The 22,437-nt window shown below is 41.2% G+C and overlaps 1 protein-coding gene across 2 annotated transcripts in view; it reads right to left on the bottom strand.

Moving 5' to 3' along the window:
- The window catches only part of ptger2a (prostaglandin E receptor 2a (subtype EP2)), a 47,038-nt gene extending 26,518 nt beyond the window's left edge, over positions 1-20,520 (bottom strand). The window contains exons 1-2 of one of the 2 annotated variants that reach the window (XM_064954243.1): positions 19,454-20,520; positions 2,696-7,166 (exon numbers count right to left, since the gene is read on the bottom strand). In XM_064954243.1, coding sequence (XP_064810315.1) covers positions 6,984-7,166; positions 19,454-20,269 — 999 coding nt within the window. In that variant the 5' untranslated portion in view covers positions 20,270-20,520 and the 3' untranslated portion in view covers positions 2,696-6,983. Of the gene's footprint in view, positions 1-2,695; positions 7,167-19,453 lie in introns of those variants that run through there. The other variant, XM_064954244.1, reaches the window with a different exon arrangement.
- Positions 20,521-22,437: the final 1,917 nt, after the last annotated feature.

The raw sequence follows: 22,437 nt of genomic DNA, 5'->3' as shown, positions 1-22,437 counted from the left end.
CGCACACACAGTATCAAAAGATGGACAGATCAGTTGCTTATTGGTGTGTGTGCATGCACACCAGATGTGCATACGCCTACAAACAAACACCATCAAAAGCTAGATCAGAGGCTTATCTGTGTGTTTGTGTGTAGACAGATGTACCAGTGGTGAATATTAAAATCAATGGAATAACTTTACTTACCCAATACCCATATTTCAGTGTGTTTGGGGTCACTTAGAAATGTCCTTGTTTTCCATGAAAACATACATGAAATTAGTTGCAAAATGAATAGGAAATATTGTAAGGAGCGTGACTGGCTGCAGGGAAGTCAGTCGCAGGAGAGTAGAACTGGGTAATAACCGGAGCAGTTTAATATGCAAAACCAACGGCACCCAGAACAACAACATATGGGTACAAAATAACCCGTCACAAACCAGTCAGAGTGCACAAACCCTTTACAACAAACAATTTCACACAGAGACATGAGTGGAACAGAAGGTTAAATACATGACAAGCAATGAGGGAATGTAAACCAGGTGTGTGGGAAAACAAGACAAAACAAATGGAAAATTAAAGGTGGATCGGCGATGGCTGCAAGACTGGTGACGTCGACCGCCGAATGACGCCCGAACAAGGAGAGGAACCGACTTTGGCGGAAGTCGTGACAAATATAGTCAAGACGTTGACCAGGTTAGAAATAATAATTGTGTCCTTCAAACTTTGCTTTCGTCAAAGAATCGTCCATTTGCAGCCTTGCAGACCTTTGGCATTCTAGTTGTCAGTTTGTTGAGGTAATCGGAAGAGATTTCACCCCATTCTTCCTGAAGCACCTCCCACAAGTTGGATTGGCTTGATGGGCACTTCTTACGTACCATACGGTCAAGCTGCTCCCACAACAGCTCAAAGGGTTGAGATCCGTTGACTGCTGGCCACACCATTATAGACAGAATACCAGCTGACTGCTTCTTCCCTAAATTGTTCTTGCATAGTTTGGAGCTGTGCTTTAGGTCATTGTCCTGTTGTAGGAGGAAATTGGTTCCAATTAAGCGCCGTCCATAGGGTATCGCATGGCAAAATGGAGTGATAGCCTTCCTTCTTCAAGACCCCTTTTACCCTGTACAAAACTCCCACTTTACCACCACCAAAGCACCCCCAGACCATCACATTGCCTCCACCATGTTTGGCAGATGACGTCAAGCACTCCTTCAGCATCTTATTTTTTTTTCTTTCTGCATCACACGAATGTTATTTTTTGTGATCCAAACACCTCAAACTTAGATTCGTCCAGTCTTCCTCTGTCCAGTGTCTGTTGTCTTTTGCCCCTCTTAATTTTTTATTGGCTAGTCTGTGAGATGGCTTTTTCTTTGCAACTCTGTCTTGAAGGGCAGCATCCCGGCGTCGCCTCTTCACGGTTGATGTTGAGACTGGTGTATTGCGGGTACTATTTAATGAAGCTGCCAGTTAAGTACTTGTGAGGCGTCGGTCTCTCAAATTAGACACACTAATGTACTTGTCCTCTTGCTCAGTTGTGCACCGGGGCCTCCCACTCCTCTTTCTATTCTGATTAGAGCCAGTTTGCGCTGTTCTTTGAAGGGAGTAGTATACAGCGTTGTACGAGATCTTCAGTTTCTTGTCAATTTCTCATATGGAATAGCCTTCATTTTCCAGAACAAGAATAGACTGACGAGTTTCAGAAGAATGTTCTTTGTTTCTAGCCTTTTTGAGCCTGTAAGCGAACCAACAAATGCTGATGCTCCAGATACTCAACTAGTCTAAAGAAGGACAGTTTTATTGCTTCTTTAATCAGAACAGGTGTCAGCTGTACTAACAATTGCAAAAGGGTTTTCTAATGATCAATTATCCTTTTAAAGGGATAAACTTGGGTTAGCTAACACAACTTGCCATTGGAACACAGGCGTGATGGTTGCTGATAATGGGCCTCTATACGCCTATGTAGATATTCCACAAAAAAACTGCCATTTCCAGCTACAATAGTCCTTTACAATATTAACAATGTCTACACTGTATTTCCCATCAATTTTATGCTATTTTAAATGGACAAAAAAATTGCTTTTCTTTCAAAAACAACAACAGTTCTAAGTGACCCAAACTTTTGAACGGAAGGGTATGTATATTTATTCATGTACCATCTATCTCTGAGTATGCATTGCTAATCTTTCTTCAAGTGCTTGAGTCATTTTTGAGATGTTTGGCCTTTACGATTGGCATTTAGCACTCTCCACCCATGAGGTCTCCCCTATCTCACTTGAACTCTGTGTGTGTGTGTGTGTGTGTGTGTGTGTGTGTGTGTGTGTGTGTGTGTGTGTGTGTGTGTGTGCGTGCGTCTAACCAGCCGCACTCCTATCGATCAACATGCCACATAGCAGCTGTTTCCTGTCTGCCCCTTTCTGACTCTCTTCTGTAGATCTACCAGTGCCCTGCCTTTTCCTGTCCCGAGGAACGCAGTAAACACATATCAACTTTGCGAATGCTTTCTCCCTCTGCACCCATTAAACCCAGGGATGCCAAGAGATAATTATATTAACAAGGACATCTTTAATAATATGAGATTGAATTGAATTTTTGATGAAGGACGAAACAGTGCTGACATTTTGGATCTCGTGATTTGGCCCTCGGTTTAGGTGATAACTGTCTCACAGGAAATAGTAGAGTAGCTGACAAAAGGCGGGGAAAAAGAACATGGCACAGAAATCATCTGTAGTGGTACCAGCTTTATTATGTCATGTTACAAAACCAAAACATCAATCATTTTATTGACACATTTAAAAAACAAAAATCGGCCGTTGAGACACAAACCGTACTAGCTGCAAGCAACAAGGCAAAAAAGGACATACTTTGACTTTGTTTTCGAGCTGCCTTTCTTGAAATTATCATAGCCTGCAATGATACGTAGGTAAGGCCTGGAATATGTCACGTTGGGTTTCCGTCAAGGCAACCACGTGTACATTATAAATGTGCAGAACGTACGAGTCAGCTGAACCCAAATGACACCAGACAGGTTGAACGAGGGGAATCAAATGATCACGTCTGGGAGGATGGCAGCTCTTGGCGACGCGTGCCACATTAACAGACACCACATTGCAGTTGGTGATAAACACATTTCTTTCCCTCTCCGATGAGTGACTGAATTGTTTTAAAAAGATAGATGTTTGTCTATTTTCAAATTTGTTTACTATGATAACATAATCCTGTGGTTGAAATTTCACCCTCAAAACAACAGTTTGATGATTTTCTATCTATGTAGATTCCACATCACAATACGTTGACAAGTTACATTGAAACAAGTTTGTGCCCAGTGTGTTATGTCCCAAATGGCACCCTATACCCTACCGTATATATATAAAAGTGCAGTATGTAGAGAATAGGGTGCTATTTGGGATGCACCCAAAGAGAGATATGTTCAGCAGATTGATGCATGCTGCTCTCTCTAAAATATTACGGGTTCCTTTTGAAATGTGAAATGACTTTGAACAGAAACTGTATCAATAACACATTTTCTTAAAACGGACAAGGTGAATCATCTTATCTGATAAAGGAAGCACAAAGACACACATTTGTTAAGCACTTCTGAATTGTGTATCTGCTGCAGGGCTAGTGGTGGGTTGCCATGGCTTCAGCCATTGATTACATACAGTGCCTTCAGAAAGTATTCACACACCCTTTTTTTGTGATTAAATTGAGATTTTGTGTCACTGATCTACACACAATACCCCATAAAGTTAAGTAAAATTTTGTTTGTAGAACATTTTGTAGATTAATAAAAAAAATTAAAGCTGTAAATGTCTTGAGGCATTTACATTTACATTCAACTCCTCTGTTATGGCAAGCCTAAGCTCAGGAGTAAAAATGTGCATAATAAATCACAAAAATTACATGTGTTCAATAGTGTTTAACATGATTTTTGAATGACTACCCCATCTCTGCACCCCACACAATCAATTATCTGTAAGGTCCCTGAACCGAGTACTGCATTTCAAGCACAGATTCAACCACAAAGACCAGGGAGGTTTTTTAGTGCCTTGCAAAGAAGGGCACCAGTTGGTCAATGTGTATATAAAAAAAGCTGAATATCCCTTTGAGCATGGTGAAGTTATTAATTAGGCTTTGAATGGTGTACCAATACACCCAGTCCCTACAAAGCGTCCTTCCTAACTCAGTTGCCGGAGAGGAAATAAACTGCTCAGAGATTTCACCATGAAGCCGATGGGTATTTTAAAAACAATTACAGAGTTTAATGGTTGTGATATGAGAAAAATGTGGATGGATCAACAATATTGTAGTTACTCCACAATACTAACCTAAATGACAGAGTGGAAAGAATTAAGCCTGTACAGAATACAAATATTCCAAAACATGTGTCATGTTTGCAACAAGGCACTTAGGTAATAAAAAAAATGTGCCAAAGAAATTTACTTTTTATCCTGAATACAAGGCATTATGTTTGGGGCAAATCCAACACATCACTGAGTACCATGTTATGAGTATGCTTGTCAACGGAGAAAGGACTAGGGAGTTTTTTAGGATACAAATAAACGGAATACAGCTAAGCACAGGCTAAATTCTAGAGGAAAACCTGATTCAGTCTTCTTTTCAACAGACACTGGGAGACTAATTCACCTTTCAGCAGGACAATAGCCTAAAACACAAGACCAAGACAACATTGAATGTTCCTGAGTGGCCTAGTTACAGTTTTGACATAAATCAGCTTGAAAATCTATGGCAAGACTTGAAAATGGCTTTCTAGCAATGATTAACAAACTATTTGACACAGCTTGAATTAAAAATAAATAATAATAATGGGCAAATATTGTACAATCCAGATGTGCAAAGTATTTTGTGTAGATAGTTGACCAAAAAGGACAATTGAAAACAAATAATTCTCACTTTGTAACACAACAAAATGTAGAAAAGGTTAAGGGGTGTGAGTACTTTCTGAAGGCACTCTGGAAGAGGAGGTTTGTGCCTCTGGTCTCCCATTCCCCTTTGCAGGAGCTTGAGAATATAAATCCATTAAACATCCTCCCACCACGAGGCAGGGGACCTTAGGCCGCCTTACCATAACAGACCGTAGCTATGGCAGCTAAAACAGAAATTGAGCTTTTCTTATTGGAAAAGTTCAGCTAGTTCCTCCGTTTCGGTCCATTTATCTTTTGTTCTGTGCCTAATGAACATGACCCAGGACATGCAAATGACATGACTAATCGGCTTTATTAATCAATCCAGAGAATAAACCGAATTAATCACATTTGTAATCAAAATCGTATGCCTGTTCCCGGGGAGCCAGCTGCAATGTAATTAACTCCATATAATTATGATGTCATTATTCTGTTTATTTCGTTAGTATTCGTGACTAGGGATCCAATTCAAGGCTCTGCATGTTGTTAATCTAATGTTGTCTCCCAAAGGTCACATGAGCATCTGATTTGCTTGTGCAAGTTCTATTGGTGGAGCTCGTCAGATCCCTCAGTTTGTTTTGATTATGGAAGAGTAATAACTTTTTAAAGGGGTGGTTAAGAGTCTAACTTTGTTAAAACACACATCTGGATGCCATCCCTGACGTGGGCCTATGACAGGAGGTGGGGTTCCAGAAAGGGTTGGGCGAATAAAGGCTGACGGATGGATGAGTCAGGCGCATATTTACAGAAGTGTTAACACACGCATACACACAAATGCACAAACGTACACACACCCACTGGCGCACACACACACGCTGGCACATTAATACACGTCTGTCAGTCTCAATCAGGATCTTCCGCAGTACTGATTAACGTGAATACATGAACAATAGGTATAATAGGCACATGGTAGGATTCCCTGTATACATCATGTATTTTCGGTGCCATCTCTTTGACACTGACACACACACGTGCACACGGGAACGACAGATTTAGAACTGCACACTGAACATCATAAACTCCTTGTCAGCTTCGGGTGCATTAATACATCAATGAGATCTGAACACACATCATAATAAATACTCAGGCTGTCATTTCATCACAAAGAAACCTCAAGAATACAGAGGACACCTCCTTTATCTTCTTACGATTCCAGCATAACATCACCACATACATTTTGCATGCTACCCAACTTCAAATAACCGACATCTGGTTCCAAGTTCATAGTGCCACTCAACCATTTGACAAAAGAAGGTGTCAAAAATAAATGTCATTCTCGAGCTCTTGCCCTTTGGCTTTTCGAGGTGAGCACCCAGTGGGAGGAGAGGTGAACAGATCATAGCTGCAGGGAGCAGGGATAGTGTGTGTGAATCCAGCTTGCATCACATGGATGTAGTCTCTGAATGTTCTATTCATGATACGCAATTCCCCAAATCACAAGGATGTCATATGATAGTGGAAGGAACATCTCAATACAAAGAAACTTCCCTGGGAGTCCCGGGGCATGCTAAAAGGGCATGGCGCCAACAACGCAAGCCTCTGGAACATGATCAACTCATATAAAATACAGTCCTTATCTGATTTAGTCCCTTCAGTGTTGTGAATCCTATGTTGCTGTCCTTGTAGTGGTCTCTGGTTTGGGAGTCCATGCTGTAAGAACATATAACGTGTAGTGCTTTTAAGAACATGACCCGTAATGCAACCCCACTCTCCTTGGAGTTCGAGTCCAACTGTCCGTCTGCTGCTGGCCTCCGGAGTCTTCCAATTTGAGCCTCTCAGAGCTTGTTCTAAAACAAGAACGCTGCAGCCTACGTTTGCAGGAATGTGTAGGTTGCTGATCGGCTTGTCCAGCTGTTGTAGCTCAACACCTCAACACCTCTTCCCCCGCCAAAGAACCAGACCACTGGGCAGGCCGGGACATGTGGGCAGCAGCTCTATTCTATTGGCCCCAATCAGGACCAATACATCAGCGGGTCAAACCATCTGCGTGGACATGGGGGGTGGATGAACTCAGAGGAAGCACTGGGATGGCACAGCTCCAGCTGGGCGGGCGTGTCCTTCCCCAGGGAAGACTTGAAGAAGGACTACCTGGAGCGCAGGAGGGGCACCTTGCACAACGCTCCCCAGAAGAAGCGCAGCACTGACGGGCTGAGGAAGATGAACACCCAGGGGTCCACGATGGAGTTGGTGGAGAGAAAGAGGAGGGCGATGAGGTCCGTCTTGTGGCTCTCTTTCCGCTGGCCCACGGAGTTTATGTACACACGGATCTAAGAGACAAGAGAGGAAGAAAATACACTGAATAGCAAGTCCTAATGTCTTACCGCGGGATGTCTAAGTGCGGTATCCGTGCCTGAGGCTTGTTTAACAGGTAACGCCAACACCTGCAGCACATACAGTATTCCTCCACCCCTCCCCAGCGTGGGTACGAATCCCAGCCCCACTACTATTCTTCATTCCCTCTCTCTGTTGTTCCCCACTCATTTCATCCTATCCCTCTCTGAATAAAATGAAAATACCCCCAAAATAAAGTGTCACCGCTGTCACCATCAATTTTTTATTTTTTATTTAACCTTTATTTAACCAGTTAGGCAAGTTGAGAACAAGTTCTCATTTACAATTGCGACCTGGCCAAGATAAAGCAAAGCAGTTCGACACATACAACGACATAGAGTTACACATGGAGTAAAACAAACATACAGTCAATGATACAGTAGAAACAAGTCTATATACGATGTGAGCAAATGAGGTGAGATAAGGGAGGTAAAGGCAAAAAAAGGCCATGGTGGCAAAGTAAATACAATATAGCAAGTAAAACACTGGAATGGTAGATTTGCAGTGGAAGAATGTGCAAAGTAGAAATAAAAATAATGGGGTGCAAAGGAGCAAAACAAATAAATAAATAAAATAAATACTGTAGGGAAAGAGGTAGCTGTTTGGGCTAAATTATAGGTGGGCTATGTACAGGTGCAGTAATCTGTGAGCTGCTCTTACAGCTGGTGCTTAAAGCTAGTGAGGGAGATAAGTGTTTCCAGTTTCAGAGATTTTTGTAGTTCGTTCCAGTCATTGGCAGCAGAGAACTGGAAGGAGAGGCGGCCAAAGAAAGAATTGGTTTTGGGGGTGACCAGAGAGATATACCTGCTGGAGCACGTGCTACACGTGGGTGATGCTATGGTGACCAGTGAGCTGAGATAAGGGGGAATTTACCTAGCAGGGTCTTGTAGATGACTTGGAGCCAGTGGGTTTGGCGACGAGTATGAAGCGAGGGCCAGCCAAAGAGAGCGTACAGGTCGCAATGGTGGGTAGTAGTTGTAGTTGGTGAACCAGGCGAGCCAATCATTTGAGAAACCAAACCAAACAATAACTGGCAAGGCTTAAAATAGCATATTTTTTAAGCTCTCGCAAACATCCTGTTTATCTCATTCTCCCAAAAGTAAAGCAGACCAGAATGTACTCCTTGCTGGTACCTAACCAGCCAAACCACATTCCTTGTATCCTCTATGTTTGTTTTGAAACCCTCAAACACATGATCGGCAATGGGTGAAGTTGGCAAGGGCCAACTTAATTTTAGGAGATCAGCTTCAATGTCAGATTATCGGAAACAGATCGTCTTTAGTGAAACAAAAGCTTCAGAAGAGGAAGCTAATTATGGAGTAACGCTCTCAAATAAACAAAAAGGAAGGCTGTAAAGTAATAAATAAATAAATATATAAACACATTTTGGCAGGACCTCAGAGGTTAGCAGCATGGGAACCTTGGTTGTGTCCTCTCGAACACCACCCTTCACTTGCTCATAAAAAGTGATCCACTACAACACACTACTGGGCCCATGGCGTTGCAAGGGTCACAGCAATGATTGACTGTGAGTGAGAAAACGTACCAACATGACCACGCACTGACGGTATGTAACCCTATACTCAAGAGTACTGTATTTAGATGATTTAAGACGGCCTTAAACTTGAGAAATTTTTTATTTTCCTAAAATAGCCTCACATTTTTATATATTAATTGGACCAAAGAAGATGGAAATATGCAATCCTACCTATGGAGAACATTCAAATAATATAATAATATGGATCTTTACTGTAACTGTGTCCTAGTTAAAATGCCAATATGTAGCTTTTTGGACGACTCGACCAAATTCACATAGTAATGTAAGTGATAGATTCGTCATTCTACTTGAAAGCAGAGTATAAGAATAATGATGATCCATGCTTCTTTGAAAACATACTGTAAATACGGAATAACAATATAAATGCAACATGCAAACATTTCTGTGATTTTACTAAGTTACAGTTCATATAAGGAAATCAGTAAATTTAAGTAAAATCATTAGGCCCTAATCTATGGATTTCATAGGCCCATCCATTTGGAAGCCAGGTCCACCCACTGGGGAGCAAGGCCCAGCCAATCAGAATGTATTTTTCCCTGCAAAAGGGCTTTATTACAGACAGAAATACTCCTAAGTTTCATCAGCTGTCTGGGTGGCTGGTCTCAGATGAACCCGTAGGTGAAGAAGCTAGATGTGGAGGTCCTGGGCTGGCGTGGTTACATGTGGTCTGGGTCTCAGATGAACCCGTAGGTGAAGAAGCTAGATGTGGAGGTCCTGGGCTGGCGTGGTTACATGTGGTCTGCGGTTGTAAGGCTGGTTGGACAAACTACCAATTCTCTAAAACAGGCGGCTTACGTTAGAGAAATGCACATTAAATTCTCTGGCAGCAGCTCTGGCGGACATTCCTACAGTCAGCATACCAATTGCACACTCCCTCAAAACTTGGGACATCTGTGGCATTGTGTTGTGTTGTGTGACAAACCTACACATTTTAGAGTGGCCTTTTATTGTCCCTAATGCAAGGTACACCTGTGTAATGATAATGCTGTTTATGATAATCAGCTTCTTTATTTGCCACACCTCTCAGGTGGATGGATTATCTTGGCAAAGAAGAAACGCTCACCAACAGGGATTTAAACACATTTCTGCACAAAATTTTAGAAAATTACACTTTTAGTGCATATGGAACATTTTTGGAATCTTTTATTTCAGCTCATGAAACATGGGACCAAAACTTTACATGTTGCGTTTACATTTTTGTTCAGTATATAATAATTTATCAAGCCTACAAGCAACACAAGACTCTATTATTATGGTGGGAGATTATAATACGGTTTTAAATACATCAAATCAGACTACAAAATATCACCCTTATACACTTAAGGAAATCACGAATATCGTGGATATATGGAGGCTTAAATATCATGACCTAGTGAGATAGACAGTTGAAGTTGGAAGTTTACATACACCTTAGCCAAATACATTTAAACTCAGTTTTTCAAAACTTCTGATATTTAATCCTTGAAAACATTCCCTGTTTTAGGTCAATTAGGATCATCACTTTATTTTAAGATCATGAAATGTCAGAATAATAGTAGAGAATGATTTATTTAAGCTTTTATTTCTTTCATCACATTTCCAGTGGTTCAGAAGTTTACATACACCCAATTAGTATTTGGTAGCATTGCCTATAAATTGTTTAACTTGGGTCAAACGTTTCGGGTAGTCTTCCACAAGCTTCCCACAATAAGTTGGGTGAATATTGGACATTCCTCCTTACAGAGCTGGTGTAACTGAGTCAGGTTTGTAGGCCTCCTTGCTCGCACACACATTTTCAGTTCTGCCCACAAATGTTCTATGGGATTGAGGTCAATGCTTTGTGATGGTCACTCCAATACCTTGACTTTGTTGTCCTTAAGCCATTTTGCCCCACCTTTGGAAGTATGCTTGGGGTCACTGTCTATTTGGAAGAACCATTTGCGACCAAGCTTTAACTTCCTGACTGATGTCTTGAGATGTTGCTTCAATATAACCACATCATTTTCCTTCCTCATATTGCCATCTAATTTGTGAAGTGCACCAGTCCCTCCTGCAGCAAAGCACCCCCACAACATGATGCTGCCACCGCCGTGCTTCACTGTTGTGATGGTGTTCTTTGGCTTACAAGACTCTCCCTTTTTCCTCCAAACATAATGATGGTCATTATGGCAAAACAGTTCTATTTTTGTTTCATCAGACCAGAGGACATTTCTCTAAAAAGTATGATCTTTGTCCCCATGAGCAGTTGCAAAACGTAGTCTGGCTTTTTTATGGTGGTTTTGGAGCAGTGGCTTCTTCCTTGCTGCCGCTCAGGTTATGTCATATAGGACTCGTTTTACTGTGGATAAAGATACTTTTGTACCTGTTTCCTCCAGCATCTTCACAATGTCCCACAAGGTCTGACCCATTGAGAATGTGATGAAAGAAATAAAAGCTGAAATAAATAATTCTCTCCACTATTATTCTGACATTTCACATTCTCAAAATAAAGTAGTGATCCTAAATTACCTAAAACAGGACATTTTTACTAGGATTAAATGTCAGGAATTTTGAAAAACTGAGTTTAAATATATTTGTCTAAGGTGTATGTAAACTTCCTACTTCAACTGTAGGTATAGCAGAGTGACTTGCATAGTCACTTGTAGGTACATTGGATAAAAGTAGAGACTCAGAGCTACAAAATGGTATATCATACACTGCATTTGAGGAACAATGGGAAAGTAATTCTGCGTTGAAAGTTGACAGACTTGTAAATACCAAGTTTTGAGAGAATAGTCTTTGAATATTTGGTACCTACTGGAGAACTCTCCTTTGTCTACACCCATTCAGCATTGTTCACGCCCTCTTAAGCCAGCCCCACCCATCTTTTTAAGGATTCGCATGAGGTGCTAAACAGTGAGTGGTGTAGTAAAGATTAAGAACAAATGTGGTAAAAGTAGTAGCCTACAATAAGGAAAAATTCCATGTAAACAGGAAGTGTCCAGATAAAAAATATTTTATAAATATTAGATAACACTTACCCAGACACACTTGTCTAAATTGATGGGTCGACAGCTTTTACCCCCAAGCCATCAGACTCCTGAGCAGGTAATCAAATGGCTACCCAGACTATTTGCACTGTGTGCCCCCCCAACCCTTATTTTACGCTGCTGCTACTCTCAGTTGATCAAATATGCATTGTCACTTGAACAATACATTCATGTACATACTACCTCAATTGCCCGGACCAACCAGTGCTCCCGCTCATTGGCTACTGCTACTCTCTGTTCATCATATATGCATAGTAACCATATCTACAGTTGTGGCCAAAAGTTTTGAGAATGACACAAATATACATTTTCATAAAGTTTGCTGCTTCAGGGTCTTTAGATATTTTTGTCAGATGTTACTATGGAATACTGAAGTATAATTACAAGCATTTCATAAGTGTCAAAGGCTTTTATTGACAATTACATGAAGGTGATGTAAAGAGACAATATTTGCAGTGTTGAACCTTCTTTTTCAAGACCTCTGCAATCCACCATGGCATGCTGTCAATTAACTTCTGGGCCACATCCGGACTGATGGCAGCCCATTCTTGCATAATTAATGCTTGGAGTTTGTCAGAATTTGTTGTTTTTTGTTTGTCCACCCGCCTCTTGAGGATTGACCACAAATTCTCAATGGGATTAAGGTCTGGGGAGTTTCCTGGCCATGGACCCAAAATATCGAAGTTTTGTTCCCCAAGCCACGTAGTTATTACTTTTGACGTATGGCAAGGTGCTCCATCATACTGGAAAAGGCATTGTTCATCACCAAACTGTTTCTGGATGTTTGGGAGAAGTTGCTCTTGGAGAATGTGTTGGTATCATTCTTTATTCATGGCTGTGTTCTTAGGCAACATTGTGAGTGAGCCCACTTCCTTGGCTGAGAAGCAACCCCACACATGAATGGTCTCAGGAGGCTTTTTGCTTTACAGGACTGATGGTAGCGCTCACCTTGTCTTCTTCGGACAAGCTTTTTTCCGGATGCTCCAAACAATCAGAAAGGGGATTCATCAGAGAAAATGACTTTACCCCAGTCCTCAGCAGTCCAATCCCTGTACCTTTTACAGAATATCAGTCTGTTCCTGATGTTTCTCCAGGAGAGAAGTGGCTTCTTTGCTGCCCTTCTTGACATCAGGCCATACTCCAAAAGTCTTCGCTTCACTGTGCGTGCAGATGCACTCACACCTGCCTGCTGCCATTCCTGAGCAAGCTCTGTACTGGTGGTACCCCGATCCCACAGCTGAATCAACTTTAGGAGACGGTCCTGGCGCTTGCTGGACTTTCTTGGGCGCCCTGAAGCCTTCTTCACAACAATTGAACCGCTCTCCTTGAAGTTCTTGATAATCCAATAAATGGCTGATTTAGGTGCAATCTTACTGACAGCAATATCCTTGCCTGTGAAGCCCTTTTTGTGCAAAGCAATGATGACGGCACGTGTTTCCTTGCAGGTAACCATGGTTGACAGAGAAATAACAATGATTCCAAGCACCACCCTCCTTTTGAAGCTTCCAGTCTGTTATTCGAACTCAATCAGCATGACAGAGTGATCTCCAGCCTTGTCCTCGTCAACACTCACATCTGTGTTAATGAGAGAATCACTGACATGATGTCAGCTGGTCCTTTTGTGGCAGGGCTGAAATGCAGTGGAAATATTTTGGGGGGATTCAGTTAATTTGCATGGCAAAGAGGGACTTTGCAATTAATTGCAATTCATCTGATCACTCTTCATAACATTCTGGAGTATATGCAAATTGCCATCATACAAACTGAGGCAGCAGACTTTGTGAAAATGTATATTTGTGTCATTCTCAAAACTTTTGGCCATGACTGTACATTTATTTTCTATTTTTTTCATTTTACCTTTATTTATACAGTTTTTTTCTCATTGAGATAATATCTCTTTTCCAAGAGAGACCTGGTCCAATAGCAGCAGAGGGAACAGCGTTTCAGACAAAACAACTTACATACACTAACACAACATTAAACAAAACTATAAACACACATACAGTACCACAAATATTTTACATTAAAAACACAAACATCTTGACTAAAAACAGCTGGCCTCAAAACAATTACACTCTTCTATGATATATACATAGATCAAGTGTTTAAACTCCACCAACGAAACTAGATCAACACATTTTAAAATGTTCAGGAGAGAATTCCAGGACCAAGGTGCTAAGTAACTAAAACTATTTCTACCATGACCTGTTCTAATTTTTGGTACTGTTAGAAGCAAATCAGAATGGGACCAAATTGATATTTATTTACTGACCTGCCTAAAAAAAGAACAGAGATAAAATGGCATTTTACCCAATTTGGCCTTATAAATCAGTGTATACCAGTGTTTAAGCCTACGTAAGGTCAATGACGACCAGTCAACAGCGCTGTAGAGATCACAATGATGTGTTAGACGGTTCTGATTTTAAATTAACCTGAGGGCTGCATGAATCACTGAATCAAGTGCTCTCAGGGTAGTGGCTGAGGCCTGCATATATATAACATCACTAAAATCTAAAACCGACAGTAATGTACATCGTGCCAGCCCCTTCCTCAAAAGAAAAACAAGCCTAATGCTGGTAATAAAATCTTGTTTTCAGCTGGAGCTTCCTTATCAACTTTCTACATGCACAGTGAAGGTCAGCTTATCATCAACCCACAAACCCAAATATGTGTACACTTGAACTTGCTCTGTAGTATGTCCAGCCAATGTAGCAATGACATGATTTGTAACATGCCTGGCATTTGAAAATACCATGCATTTTGTTTTACCCAAATTTAGAATCAGCTTTAAATCATACAGATTCTGTTGAATGATGTTAAATACTCTTTGGGCATTTTCAAAAGCTAAAGATAAACTACTACCACTTGAATAAAGAACCGTATCACCTGCATAAAAATGAACATCCGCTGTTTCAATAAGAACCCCAATGTTGTTGATATACAAAATGAACAACAGTGGGCCCAAAATAGAACCTTGCGGAACACCTGAGCACACCTCTATGGACTCAGATTTACAACCATCCGCCATTACACATTGTGTACGATTTGATAGGTAATTTATAAACCAATCTAGAGCATGACCAGTAATTCCACAACATTTTAACCTTTGCACTAACACAGCATGGTCCACGGTGTCAAAAGCCTTTGACAAATCAATAAAAACTGACACATAATGTAACTTCTTATCAAGAGCACAGTGGATGTCATTTAAAACCTTCAATGTTGCTGAAAAAGTGCTGTGTCCAGACCTAAAACCTGATTGCATTCCATTTAAGATGTTGTTTTCTTGGAAGTAGGTCTTGTGTACATATTACCTCAATCAGCCCGATTAACCTGTGTCTGTATGTAGCCTCGCTACTTTTATAGCCTAGCTACTGTATATAGCCTTGCTACTGATATTTTTCACTGTCTTTTTAATGGGTTTTTTCTATACTTACCTATTGTTCACCTAATACCTTTTTTGCACTACTGGTTAGAGCCTGTAAGTAAGCATTTCACTTTAGGGTCTAAACCTGTTGTATTCGTTGCACGTGACAAATAAACTTTGATTTGATTTGAAAGAAATGCTATAACCCCCAGCCACATATTGCCAAGTGGATGGGTCTCTACAACAGTACAGCCAAATGCTCCCCTTCAGAAGCTTAGATAAGCCCCCAAACCAGGAAGTACCAGTGTAGTAAAAATGGCATTGAATGAGGGCAGTGGTTAGCACTCTCATGGAGTCCTTATCAAGCAGCTTGGACTTTCTAGCCAATAACTTAGTCCTGGCTTTAACTATCCATAGCACTTTAGTGGCCATGCTCACACCTCCCAAGCTTCCATCAAGATCTTGCTACCATGGAAATGAAAATAATCACCCTGATTAACTCTTTAGTAATTTCCCAGTATACCTATTTGCTTATGGTCTTGCCTACACCTAGTGACTTGTTTTTTTAATTATATGAGCAAAAAATATTCCATTTGATTTGGAACGGCATTTCAGACTAAATTAAACAGGCCTATTTATATAACAAATATGAATTCAGAGGGCAGAAATGATTAAATATTAAAGCAGTAGACCTCTCCCTAAAGTCTTCAGTCACACAAAAGTTATACTTAAACCCAAACTGGTTATCTAGCAGATGAGTAAAAATGTCTCACCCCATATTCAAGAATGGCCATTTTCCCTTTAATCAGATTACAATCTCTCACTTTCGGTTATTTGAAAATTAAAATCTAAAATATTGCTATTAAAACATGCCATAAAAAGTTGGTTGCAATTTCAGTTTAATCCACCAGAAAAGACAGAACAAATATTACAAGAAATGTTATGGTTAAACTCAAATATACTAATTGATCAAAAAATGTCATAATTAAAAAATATATATATAATCTTTGCAAATGTTATCATAAAAAGGGCTGGTGGAGTAGTCACACATGCAGCTCACAAAAATATATGGAAATGTCTGCTGTACTCAAAATTACAACCAACTAATTGCAGCATTGACGCAAAAATGGAAGAGCCAAGTGGAAGGGGGAGAAAATAACGAACTTGTCTGTTGGCCTTGCTTTAAGACCAAAATTAGTTAAAGAAGTACAAATGCCATCAATATCCCTATCAAGTAATTCCACAATAATGATTGTAAAATGTGACCATCTCACAGGTTATTACTCTCAGTATTAGTGATACACATTCCTCGACCGGGCACACACACACACAAACACACACAGCCCCTGCTCTATGTGGCTAAGCTATGTGCACTATTTGGCTTTCCCAGTGTGACACACAAGTGCTGACCCCAGTAAAAGTGGGCCAATTTCCTGAAACAACCATAATTACTCCAATATCCTGTGGGTGGAACTAGCAGTGTGAACAACCTCGAGGAGAGTGAAAAACACACCGCAGCCAGGCCTTACTTCTGTGTCTGCACGGTGCACAGGACCTTAGGTACTCACAAAGTGCAATGGGGCCAAGCTCATCCATATGAATTATTGACACTACTCAGTGTGAGAGGGTTGATTAGTGCTCTCAATACATTCGTATTCCAGTAAGCATTCGGCAAATATAGTAATGGCTTTATAAGTACCTCCAGATGTTGATTCTCTACTATTCTTTCCTTGTTTCCTTTCTCTATGGCTCCTCAGAACGTATTGGAGAAGACATGGTTCCTCCTTTCTGACTTTCTCCTCCAATGCGTTTTTGAGAAGGAAGCGATGAGATAGGACTTGAGGAATCGAGCAAAAGACGACTGAAGAAATAGCCTACATGTAATTTTGGTATTCCCTCCAACCGAGGTGCAATTTTGTTTCCCAGGAGTCAGGGGGTCAGGGAACAGCACCTTATCCCCAGGGCTTAATCTACTAAACACAAATACTTCAGAGAGCTCCTTCAAATTCTCCACTAATTATGCTCTGTCTGAACCCTACGTACCCTGGAACTTGAGAAAACGCTGGTGGGATTGTTTCACGCGGTTTCTTGTTGTTTAGTTAGAGAGCACTCTGGGTGGATGTTGATGAGACAAGCAGATAGCTGTATTCTCAGTAGGTGTCCAATCGCAACAGTGAAACTATGTTTAATTATTCATCATATCATCTGTGACTGAGGGCACAGAGGCAGGATGCAGTTTCATTATCAGCTGACCGACCTAGAGTATAGGCTTGAATCCCACAGGGGGGTCTGACTGTGTCTGCATTGCCTTAGATAGAGTCTAGTGCACTATACTGCCTATAAGGCTACCTCTGAGAGATAAGAACGATTAACCAAGACGTGGGAAATACGCTTAAAACTATAGGAACTCATTTATCACCTTTTAAGAGTCCGAATTTTCGAACACAATGGAATGTTTGAAATTGAACAAATAATGTTATTTATAACTTATACAAGTTATGTGGTTAACAACCAGACTCTTACAGTATGTGGGGTCCTGTGTTTGGCACGATAAGCAAGGCCGATGTTCCGCTTTCACGATTGATTTACAGACTCTGTCATGGGACATCCATGCGTTTGTGCGTAGGGCCGTTGTTGCTTTTCTCCATCGGGGCAGACACCTTGTCAATTTAGCAGGAGATCATTCTTCTGTAACAAGCACATGTTTCATGCCATCGACCTATTGGTGACCTTAAATCTATCAATGGATCTCATCCATCATACGGAGCGGGGGTGGTTGAGATGGAAACTGAATTGGTCCCACTGTTGGGGACCTGGACCGCCACTGTGCGACCCTTATGAAGCTCCAATTGTGAGAAAGCTGACCTGACAGATAATGCATTATGATACAGTTATAATGCATTGACCTTTCGTAATGTATGACCCCCTTATAGCCTTATAACGAGACATCATAAATGTCAATGCACTCTAAATGATTATACCTGTCAGAGTTAAATGACCAAAGTTGACTTTTGTAATGACCAGTTTTGGTTTTGTGGGGGAATTTTTCTGTGTGAAATGTCACTGGTTGGTTGGCATTTGGTTTCCTGCCTACATGACACATACAGTGATCTATAAATAGGTACCACTCTGTTTCCTATTGTTGTCTACTTCCTTTCGCTTCTGAGTGTCTTTCATAAAATATAGTAATAATAACACAACTCCATGTAGTAAGTGTTGAAATTTGTAAGTCGCTCTGGATAAGAGCGTCTGCTAAATGACTTAAATGTAAATGTACATAATGTCTTTATATCATAGCATAACTGGCACACTATCCCCAGGGAACGCTAGTCTAATCTGACATATATCAAGAGCCAGGAGGATTCAATCACCACTTTATTGAACCAGAGGCAATTAGGACTAATGACCATGTAACTCCATGAATGGTGATATATGGGACACTGGGATTGCTGTGTCTTTACAGGACTCAATCTGCTAATCACAACAAATCACAGCTGACTGAGACAAGTGTCCACCCCTGACATACCATTGCACATGGATTCACAAAATCCCATCTAAAATCTTAGGTTAATGTACATTGATCCTCAAAATATACCATGAACAAGGCATTGAGGCAATACTTCAGTCAACGACAGGCGGATTTTTAGGAGCAGGAGAAATATAGCTCCAACATATGGGCACGATTTGACATGCTAGTTGTGGTTAACCTTTAATGCTTCATCTTCGGTTGCAAAATGCTTTGAGATATAGAAGACATATGTGAATGTCTTTATTGAAATTCAATGCCCTCTTTATTGCCTAACACTGAATAAGAACATGTGTTACTCATGTTTGTCTTTCTTTTTCTGAGAAACACTTTGTTTATACATGCACATTTTTATGCTGACTGTATTAGACAGGCATCCTAATATTTTTGGATGTCAAACTGTTTGGATGTTGGCTTTGCCTTTTACTTTCAGTAGACAATATGCCAAGGTATAATGCATGGCGAGACGGGCTATTAGCTTGTCTAACTATTATCATAATAATGATCATGATTAAATAACAGTAATTTTGAGTACGTTAAAGATTTCATAGAGAGACATAGCCTACCATATGAACCTCACATGTAGCCTACCACTGTTATAACAAGTAATATAGCATTAGAGCTGTCTGCAGACAAGTAAGTTGTTATTACCTATCAAGTGAGAAATATAGCTTGACTCGATTGCGCAAAATATGTGTCAGACTATCAAAGGGACACTTGGGAGGCGAACAGTACAACATTTAGAATAGTTTAAAAAAACTTACCACCAGAGGAAGGGAGCAAATCATGAATATCACCGTCATGAACACCAGTACGATGAGATGCTCGACCTCTTCGGACATGGAGAGGACTCTCCGGTCCTTCTTACTCCGAGTTGTCACGGATCCCCCGTTTAGTTTGCGCCTCCGGTACATCAAAACCAGGTGATAAACGACAAAGGCGTTACAAGCCGCTACAGAAAGGACTAAAATGAGCATAACAGTTGCATACAGGACTGGGTAAACACGGTCTTCGGGCATTAACGGATTCATGTCAATGAAGCACCACGTCCCCGGGCAATACTGCACGTAGTCCCCGAAACCCAAAAAGGGCATGATGCAAAATACCGCGCAAACTAAATAGATGAAAGGAATGGTGATGTATCCACAACGTTTAGTGATGTGCCGCCCGTAGAAGTAGGGGTAGCCAATTGAGAGGCATCGCTCGAGCGCCATGGCGAAGAGGAGAAATAAAGTGGCCAAGCTGAAAAAAGTCATACAGAATCCAAAATACTCACACATTGCAGGAGGTTCAGTGTTAAACATAGCAATAATGGTGGTGTTTAAGGAATAGGCAGCCAGGACGAAAGGGCTGACCAGACAGGTGCCCATCAGGTCCGTGACGACCAGCGTGGTGACCAGAACGTGAAAGAGCGACAGTCGCTGCCGGCTCTGGTACTTCCTGCGGCGGATCTCCAAAAGGATCAAAGCGGCCAAGTTCCCTATCACTCCGGCGGAGAACATGATCGCGCTAATGCGCGGGTTCCCCTTGTCAATGTGCAGATTGCTGTGGCATGGATCATTCTCTGTGTCATTTGCCATAGGAAGAGTTTTGCCTCCGTCAAAAACTTCAGTCCTGCTCTATCTGGGTGATATTCCAAAACGATTTGCTGTTCCGCAGAATTAGACTTTAAAAGGCTGTGGTGTCTGGGAGCTTGTGATAAGACAGGTTGAGAGAGGAGGGCACCTAATTGTGATGGCGCCACAAGCGTCTTTCTCTCCACCTTTTCTTCACACGAATTACAACTCATCAGTGAAGTATAGTGAGTTAAGGTTTCTATATCGTGGAGCTCCGCCCCATATGGGAGCTCTCCTCCTTGTGGTTTACCCAGCTACCTAGACAAGCAAATAGCCTGAGAGAAAATTATGCACACACCTGCAGTCAATAGGGGTAAAGGGGTCCCTATATAAGGGAATGCTTCCCCTCAATCAGCCTCCCATTATCTTCAGCAACAGGACTGGTCTGAAGAACCAGAGAAGCGAGAAGTCTCAGGAAAAACCCGGCATCCTGGTCTCGACTTAGTCCTTCAATGAGCACGCATTTTCCACACCCAAAAGCTCTTTTAAGAGCTCAGTATCGCTGCTCCACTATGGCGGCTACGGACGACTTACAGTTGAAGTCTGAAGTTTACATAAACCTTAGCCAAATACATTTAAACTCAGTTTTTCACAATTCCTGACATTAAATCCGAGTAAAAATTACTTGCCTCAGGTCAGTTAGGATCACCACTTTATTTTAAGAAAGTGAAATGTCAGAATAATAGAGATAATTATTTATTTCAGCTTTTATTTCTTTCATCACATTCATTCATGATGCCATCTATTTTGTGAAGTGCACCAGTCCCTCCTGCAGCAAAGTACCCTCACAACATGATGCTGCCACCCCCGTGCTTCACAGTTGAGATGGTGTTCTTCGGCTTGCAAGCCTCCCCCTTTTTCCTCCAAAAGTAACGATGGTCATTATGGCCAAACAGTTCTATTTTTGTTTCATCAGACCGGAGGATTCTTCTCCAAAAAGTATGATATTTTGTCTCCATGTGCATTTGCAAATGTGGCTTTTTTATGGGTGTTTTGGAGCAGTGGCTTCTTCCTTGCTGAGCGGCCTTTCAAGTTATGTCGATATAGGACTCATTTTACTGTGGATACAGATACTTTTGTTCCTGTTTCCTCCAGCATCTTCACAAGGTCCTTTGCTGTTGTTCAGGGATTGATTTGCACTTTTCACACCAAAGTACATTAATCTCTAGGAGACAGAACGTGTCTCCTTCCTGAGCGGAGTTAATGCTGTGTGGTCCCATGGTGTTTATACTTGCGTACTATTGTTTTTACAGATAAACGTGGCACCTTCAGGCGTTTGGCAATTTCTCCCTAGGATGAACCAGACTTATAGACGTCTACAAAAAAAATTCTGAGGCCTTGGCTGATTTCTTTTGATTTTCCCATCAAGCAAAGAGGCACTGAGTTTGAAGGTAGGGCCTGAAATACATCCACAGGTACATCTCCAATTGACTCGAATGATGTCAATTGGCCTATCAGAAGCTTCTAAAGCCATAACATCATTTTCTGGAATTTTCCAAGCTGTTTGAAGGCACAGTCAACTTAGTGTAGGTAAACTTCTGACCCACTGTAATTGTTATACAGTGAATTATAAGTGAAATAATCTGTCTGTAAATAATTGTTGGAATAATTACTTGTGTCATGCACAAAGTAGATGTCCTAACTGACTTGCCAAAACTATAGTTTCTTAATTAACAAGACATTTGTGGAGTTTTTGAAGTTTTAATGACTCCAACCTAAGTGTATATAAACTTCCGACTGCAACTTTATGTTTCTTGTGCCTAGGTTCACAGCACAGTAGGGGCGGCCTCACAGATCCCCCGGAATGCTCTAGCTGCGCCCTCCTTTCTTTAAAGGAGAGGAAGCAGAGGTGGGAATTTTTTTAGGGTAGATCTCCCTCTAGAGGATGCCATGTCTGTGTTAGCCACATTTTCTGAGGCGTCATATGACAACGGCACCTCCAGAGAAGAAGAGGATGTTGGGAAGTGTCTGGGTTTTTCTCTGGAAAAACCCACCCCACCAACCGTGGCTGAAATGACCTCCCTCCCTAGGGAGAGCGAGGGGAATTTCACATCCTTGGGCGAAGAAGAGACGAGCTCTGAGTTTTCAGCAGCCCCCTCCTACGCAACGGCCTCTCTGCGCTCTGATTTCCA

This window comes from Oncorhynchus masou, chromosome 32 (genome assembly GCF_036934945.1).
Source record: "Oncorhynchus masou masou isolate Uvic2021 chromosome 32, UVic_Omas_1.1, whole genome shotgun sequence".
Lineage (NCBI taxonomy): Eukaryota > Metazoa > Chordata > Actinopteri > Salmoniformes > Salmonidae > Oncorhynchus > Oncorhynchus masou.
The sequence above is the reverse complement of the archived record's forward strand: the minus strand, read 5'-3'. Positions and strand labels throughout refer to the sequence as shown.